The sequence below is a fragment of the Limulus polyphemus genome, unplaced genomic scaffold (genome assembly GCF_000517525.1).
Source record: "Limulus polyphemus unplaced genomic scaffold, Limulus_polyphemus-2.1.2 Scaffold223, whole genome shotgun sequence".
Classification (NCBI taxonomy): Eukaryota; Metazoa; Arthropoda; class Merostomata; order Xiphosura; family Limulidae; genus Limulus; species Limulus polyphemus.
Window position 1 is genome coordinate 228,339 of NW_013665833.1, and position 8,301 is coordinate 236,639.

An 8,301-nucleotide genomic window follows, 5' to 3' on the forward strand; every position below is an offset into this window, starting at 1 on the left:
ACAAGCTTTTTAAGTACGTATTACAGTGCACAGTAACATTTCCAACCAGGGTATGTAAGAACAAACAAGCTTTTTAAGTACGTATTACAGTGCACAGTAACATTTCCAACCAGGGTATGTAGGGCTTGGGTAATTTCTATTTCATAAATCAAGCGTAAATGTTTACAAGCTACAGAATACATGTGTAATCATAGGGTTATCTAACTTTGATATTCATAAAATAAAATAAAAACAGGCTGGGTTTCAATACTCTTACATACATTTCAAAATAAATTATGTAAAAAAAAATCTGTTTAAGTACGTATAACACTGTACAATAATGTTCCGTGACAAGGTGTGTAAGAACAAACAAGCTGTTTAAGTACGTATAACATTGTACAATAATGTTCCGTGACAAGGTGTGTAAGAACAAACAAGCTGTTTAAGTACGTATAATATTGTACAATAACGTTCCCAGCAAGGGAACGTGTATAAGTACGTATACATTTACACAGCAAACTTAAAAAAACCCAGAAACATGAGCGCTTTCGAAAAGTTTTCTATTCAAGATCAGGAGTAAAAAAAGCGTTATTTTTTACAGTTATGTTCCCAACCAGCGCATCAAATAACTAACCGTATAAATACGTCTCACATTCGACATTGTTGTAAAGACTAAAGTTTATTTTAAAAAAAAAAGAAATTCTGTTCACGTTACTAGAAGCTAAATGAATATTTTACTGTATACTGCTAAAAAAAAAGTATTAATGACCCATATTAATCAACCTATGATAATTTCCCACCATCTTACTTGTCGCGGTACATTCATTCTCCCCCGGGGAAAATGTCTGTATACGTTAGGGGAATGTACGATAACTTAAAAAAAAAACTTTTGCTGGCTTTGTATTATCACTATATTTTGTATTTAATTGTTAATTGATTCTTAATTTGGACTGGACTCTGGAATCATGTTATTAATATACTAGAATGGAAAGATGCCGTGATTTATCTGTCATTTGATAAAATTATACATTACACTTTATTGTTTGTAAAAACAAATGTAACTGTAACTTATCAAACACCAAGAGATAAGTTTTATACTAGTCAATCAGAAATAAAGTCGCAACAGCTGTGCGCCAAAAATTGTGAAAACTAATAAAATAACCATAACGTTATTAAGTTTGATAATTTCCTTGTAAAACGTTACAAAATAAGCATTCAGATCAGCGGGATTAATTTTTAGGTTCGGCTCAGCGAGGATGGGATCATCATTAAGCCGAGTAAAAGTGTACTCCCACGGCAGCTATGTATCCTAACCTTGCTTCTTGCACGCTGGTTCGTTATGAAGTGTTTCTTTTCGTGCGTTTCCCGAGCTTCCGCGCTGGGTATAAATATGCTATATATCAATTCAAAGTGTTTACTGACTTTACACTGAATGGACCTGGATAAGCTACAAACCTGTCCTGTCACGCATACCCTGACAACACTGATATACTTGGCTACGTGTAATATACAAACGTATTGCGAAAGTCAAGTCTTACTCACCATTTTGTAGAAAGGTGGTTACTTCTTCTTCCAGGTCGATGTGCCGTGGGTGGGCTTGTTTCCGGCGCGCCATCCCGAAGAGTCGTCGGCCGCTAAAATGACAAAATCGGGAGATAGCAAAACTCTAATTGATACAGCACATGCTACTGCGCATGTCACAATTATGATTATCAATAATGCATTAAGATTATCATAATCAAATTGTTCAAGCTATCGCTATTGGTCCTAAACCCGCACTTGCCATCACGAAGGGCCAACATTTGAAAAGTTTGTTCGAATTAAAGGGTTACGTGCGCTACGATTTCAAGTCGGTCAAATATTCGGCAGATGGTAGTTGTCATAGTTTCTTGGTTAAAGATGTTGCCCATGGCTACGTGTTCAGCTCAGAACACGGTTCTAGAAGTGTTAAGCAGAATATGTTGATTTTCAAATTTCAGCACGGGAAAAGCGGTATCTGTAAAGAGAAAGGTGGGAAGGGGGTCAGCGGGAGGTGGTGCTGACCATTCAAAGTGCCTAGGTACAGGTCAGTCCTCAAGGTGAACATCTCATTCATCTTCAGTTTAACTCACTGTAATGGCGGCAAGTGGACAGCGGCTGTTTGTAATCACCAGGACTGACCACAAATCATTCTGTCCTCTACCTAGTCATACACGTTCAATCTGTGCTGAAATATTTCTTGTTACACAAATTTTGTCTCTTTCTGTACAAGGCAGACAAAGCGCAAACAGATGCGAAAGCGTCACACAATTTCGCGGCACGAAGTGGGGCGCTAATGTCCCAGTAGTGGCTTGTTGTACGCGGAATGAGTCGTTTGCCGTCTGTGCCCGCTAAACCGGAAAGAACTTATGGCGTGTACGCTGAATAAATCGGTTTTCCTGCTCCGTGTGTGATGGCTTCGAGTTAGCACCAGTGCCTGTTTCTCTACACGCTCCTTTTTTTAACCCCTGTGTTTCTGCCAACTTTCGAATAAATTCCTACCTCAAGATCTTTATCCGACTTCGCTTCCACAAAACAGCGGAAAACGACAAAATAAAAATAAATACGACAGCGCTACATACCTGAACAAATATAAAATTAATACATTTCTATTTAGGTTAGGTCAGTTACATCAGTAAATATAAAGAAACTTTATATTTAACTAGCTGTGGGTTGTAATCCTGCTGACAAGACAGAATGCTACGACGTCACTTATGTAGTAGGGGTACAAAGAATCAACTCTACACCTACTCGTTCAGTGGATTGAGGAATAGGTAAGTTTTTAACTCACTTTCAAGTCGTGCCTGGTGGGCATGGGCAGGATCGGTGGCAAAGTTCCGTCCAGCCGACGCTCTGACGCAAGTCGCCGGGCCCGCCTCGCCGTTGACCAGCTACGTTACTCGGCAGTTGTCTCCTCGAAGCGCCACTGATGCTCAGACCTCGGCGGCGCTGCAAACACACTACGTTCTGATTGGTCAGAGCGGTGTTGTGACATCACGCCCGACCGCGGCACCTAAGCATGATTTATAAGTAGTTGCTGAAGATAGTTTTGAATATGGCTAAGACTAAGAACAAGCACGCGTTGTGGACCTGTCGAGAGTCAGCCTTGGTCTGTGTACCATCTCGTGCATGCAGTAGATGATGAGGCTTCTAGCCCGCAGCCCTGGGCCGCCAGTAAAACCAATCATAACGCAAGGGCCGCGGCCATACATATCGGGCGTGCTGTGTCCGAAATGATGCACTTGCGCGAAGGGTGGTGAGAGCCGGGCTACTGAGCAGGTGACATGACCACAACTATGTGTATAAACATCACAGAAGAGGGCGTTCATAAGCAGTCGCTTACTAAAACAAATGTAGAGAAGATTTTCTGTATTTACGGCGCTTATACACGCTAGTGCACATTATACATATACGCGTATGCCTGCTATAAATAGTAGCGAACTACTGTACTATGTATATTTAACATATATTTTCGGTAGAAAAAAATACCATTCATATAAATGTGTGTACTTGTGTTCATAAAATTAATATATTTATCATTTTTAGATATTAAAACTAGGCCATATGCTTTACACGGAAACCAAAGAATGTTCCAGAAGCTGCATAGTATATAGCTATATTGAATGGTTATTGAATGATCAACTACATATAAACATATACGTGCGTGTTTAATGTCATCATCTATATGTTTGGTTCTATTCAAGACTAATATATATATATATATATAGAGAGAGAGACAGAGAGATCCATATATATATACTTATGATTCATTATTGCCTAACAATGCAGACTACGTATATATGTGTATAATAACGTGTATACGTTATTACTATATCTAAAATATAGTAATCATAAACCGACAAGTCCATCTGTTCGTTCTTCTATCTCTACCGGTGACGAATGCAGAGCGAACAGATAGCCCGTTGTGTTAATTTGCGTGAAAAACAAAAGAAATAAATTACAAATCTATTAATCTATGGCTATTTTACGAGACTATACAGCTTACGGTAGTAAAATTGTGTTCGGAGTTTTATATATCATTGTACTATGATAACTATGATCGGGTGGAAGCGGCTGATATCTGAGCGAACAGAAACTGAAATCATAAAACAGAAACTACGCCATCAATAGTGCGTTCAACATCCACTCTCAACCCCAGATGCTTGCCTTATATTGTTCTTGCCTGGACAACCGCGTCTCTCATATTTACCGAATGACCTATGAAAGCTCAAATGGTATAACAATATAACCGCATATTCTTATATGATTTTTCATGTATACATACATACACACATATATTTATACGAGCACATGAAAAATAACACACGCAATGTGTTTCCTTAGGGTTACCAAAGTACGTATACGCAAGGCGTCTTATTTTACACAGACGAGGTTGTGTTATTCATTCAATATATCCAAAGAGTGTTTAACCTTTTATGGAAGCCACTATTTGCTATACTACGGTAGTGTAAGAGCACGTGTTCATAGCGGAATTACGACATTCCGTCGAAGTTTGATAGCGTATATCAGAGGCAACTTTGCACAGACCATGAAATGTCGAACACTGCTGTTCGTTTGGTCAGTGGTGCCGCTGTTACCACCGTCTTATACTATGTGACAGGTGGGGTTTATTTATATTTCATTATTATTACCTCCTGTTAGGTGATTGGTTTAATGTTAGAAGTTTTCCCGATTGTTCGTTGACGGTCATTACTATTGTGTTCGTAGAAGCACTACATTTAATTAAAGCAGTCTCCAATGCATCGTTGATACCTTAAACTCACTACAAGGCACTTATTTTGAGTAAAATTGTACTCGCTAAGCCTAACTATGGAGACTACTTAGGTCTTTGTCATACGTGTGATAATCTATAAGTTAACGTAAATACTTTTGAAAATATACTGTTATCGTCACTTATATTACTTTTAAATTTCGTGTTGATATTAAAATTTTTATTAAGCACTTTTACTAATCCTGTTGCCCTTTCTGTGACGTCATCCTGTTCAAGCTGCCACCTATCGTCAGGCATGATGATGGCATTAACCTGGCTTCACTTCACTGATCACTGAAGTTGCATTTTCTTGACAATTTTGTTAATAATTCTGATATATATATATATATATATCATACATGTTTTTTTTATCCTTCTCACTTAATGAATATAATGTATCCTGTAGGTCTTTCAGTCATAATCGTATTGTTTAATATCAAACCTATGATAGGCCAGGATCAGTTTTCAAAGTCCTAAATTCACGGTACGATCACTTTTAATATAGTTAGGTTTAAAATATATCTGAGGAAAAAAAAGAGTCAGATTTTAATCTATATTCTCATATTGTTTTCGGGCCAATCAAAGGGTCCTTCCTAACCATTTAGGAAACAATAAAACCTAAAACTGTGAAACAAAGAAAACGAATGAAAAAGTCAGACAAAGACCCCTGTGGTATGATTAAATAGAAAACCAAAAAAATGGGGGTTACCATAAAAATGGTTAATCATAAATAGATTTTTAGTGTTCACAATGTTTCTGGCCGGGACGCCCTTTATCTGATGATTTTAAACTTTGATTTCTTAACTGTAGAGCCACCAGATGACGGTCGTCCAGGACCGAAACGTTGTGAACATTAAAACATGTATTTATCATTCCTCCTTTTTCTTGTGGTATGACTTTTTGTCCCTTTTATTCTTTTAAAACAAATGATACGGATCAGCTTGTACGGTGCCTTGAATATGATCGAATACGGTATAAATTTAGAAATGTTGAATACGATACTATGTTCACATTATTGGTATTGTATCTAATATCTCACAGACAGTTCATGACGAGTCGCTTGAATTAATTACTTTTAATAAGATGCTATTTATTTTGTGCGCTTTCGACAGATGTTGAATGAAAGTAATTAGTTGAAATAACGTTGTATCCAACGTTTTTACCCATTGTAAAGAACCATCTCGTTCTTTGTTTTTTGTAACCCTTACCAGCCACAGAATGCATTTTGGATGACTTCACCATCAACCAAATATATCATCAGTTTTTTTTGTTTTTTTAGCAATTCGACATTTGGCCAACTTTGATTTCTTCTTCTTAAAGTAACATCTGGATTCCGTGATACTTGATTCGCTGATAAAAAGTTCGTGATACCTGAGACTGTTGGTTACGCATCATGTTACGTGACACTGTTGACAATAAAACGCACGTTTTCTGAAGCTCAATACTGTTTTTATTATTTTTAAAAAAAGCGTTTCATAAAGTGGATACTGTAGTGTTTACAGTTGTTTAAGACTAACTAAGTGACTTGAAACGACATTGGACTTGACCATCTGTCATTGTATCATTGCCCATGGAAACAACACGTGGATATTTGCCACCAACTTACATAAGAAGTTTTTAAACTTACGCATCATTAAATTAATAAATAGAAACTTGACTTGAATTTTGAGTAACTCAGTGCTCTAAAAAAACCTCCTAATCAGTACTTATTTTGAAGTAGTTTAGCCTAATTCACACATGCTTTAGCAAATGCGCTCAATACAACACATGGAAAAGGGTAAAGTTGCGATTCTTGCGTAAGGTTTATTGAAATTAAATAACAGTTAGAACTTGTGGTATAACTGGCTAGAAAGGCTCCTTAGAATTTTGATACACGACAACATTAAATATAAATTTGATATAGATAATAAAACAATGAATGTGTTTTTATGAAACTGACCTTGAGAATTACTCATTCGGAGACAGGCAGTACTGTGTTATTTTGTATTAAATTATTAAGTATCAAAGATAAATACATGATAAGTATAGGATTTCATCACTACATTGTTAAGAGTAGTCATTGTTCGATAAATGAACATAGAAAATTATTGAAGTTATCAGTTAACCTATAAAGTGGTTTGCTGATTAGAAGTAATACAGAAGAGATTGAACTCACTGTTTCTATCAATGAAAACAACTTCTTTCCAATGCATATAGGCCTGACACAAAATCAGTAAATTATATAATATTTATTCGCTCGCATCATAATTTGAAGTAGGAAGATTTTTACTTACCAAAAACTTGATGACGAGGCATTCGAATTGTAAATGTATCTAATCTTAACTTAGCTGGGATTTATAAAGAAGCCTAACGTTAAAATACATCATAAATAAAACAAATAATTTTTTTTTAAATTTTTTGCTTCAAATGGAAACTTTAAATAGATTTCGTTCATCTATTTCAAAACTTCTTTAAGAGTGTCTTTTGATCTTCTAACGCTGCACTGGTAGATCAAAACGTAGGTTTCAACTAAGCTCCTGATCGAGTGGAATGAAGTTCATTTGGAATTACAACACTCCATCTAATTCTTTCTACATATAAACAAACTTTGATACTGAATCGATTCTGAAACGGAAGTAGTATATAAATATGTCGGATACTTACTATAATCATGATAGCGATTCATTTAAAACTATGTAACTTGGTATGGTATCTTAAGTTAAAGATGTTTAATTATATTCGCATCCGACTCTTGGCAAATCATATGTCGGATACCTACTATAATCATGATAGCAATTCATTTAAAACTATGTAACTTGGTATGGTATCTTAAGTTAAAGATGTTTAATTATATTTGCATCCGACTCTTGGCAAATCATATGTCGGATACCTACTATAATCATGATAGCGATTCATTTAAAACTATGTAACTTGGTATGGTATCTTAAGTTAAAGATGTTTAATTATATTCGCATCCGACTCTTGGCAAATCATATGTCGGATACTTACTATAATCATGATAGCGATTCATTTAAAACTATGTAACTTGGTATGGTATCTTAAGTTAAAGATGTTTAATTATATTCGCATCCGACTCTTGGCAAATCATCATGAAAGAATATACATGTATAAGTAAATCCTATTTTAAGTAAGTAAGTGTAGGGCTTACTTGTAAAACTAAAAACTTTATTTAAAAATGTAGAGATCCTGTAAGATATTTTTACTTTATCGGCTGACTGTGTCGAGAAACATGTATCCAGTCAGCAGAATGTACATACGGTACATACTTATCTTTAATGTGACCCATTTAGAAGGATTTTAATCAATCACATCTTGAGTTAAATCGTGTTTGAAACTGATTTAATGAGTTCGAGCTTATGAATTAAAGACAATATGATGCATAAGAAATACTTTTGTGATACAAATACATGTTAACACACGAACATGAGTTTAGTCACATTCGCGAAAATTCTACCATTATATATTTCAAAAGGTAACATTGTGAATCTACTTGACGCAACGTGTGCGTTTGAAACAAAAACCTTTATTGGCAT

The 8,301-nt window shown here is 35.7% G+C and overlaps 1 protein-coding gene across 2 annotated transcripts in view; it reads right to left on the minus strand.

Annotated features, from left to right (window-relative positions):
* The window catches only part of LOC106478548 (sal-like protein 1), a 201,838-nt gene that overhangs the window by 121,866 nt on the left and 71,671 nt on the right, over positions 1-8,301 (minus strand). The window contains exons 1-2 of one of the 2 annotated variants that reach the window (XM_013939099.2): positions 2,789-3,007; positions 1,522-1,613 (exon numbers count right to left, since the gene is read on the minus strand). In XM_013939099.2, the coding sequence (XP_013794553.1) occupies positions 1,522-1,594 (73 nt within the window). In that variant the 5' untranslated portion in view covers positions 1,595-1,613; positions 2,789-3,007. Of the gene's footprint in view, positions 1-1,521; positions 1,614-2,788; positions 3,008-8,301 lie in introns of those variants that run through there. The other variant, XM_022382154.1, reaches the window with a different exon arrangement.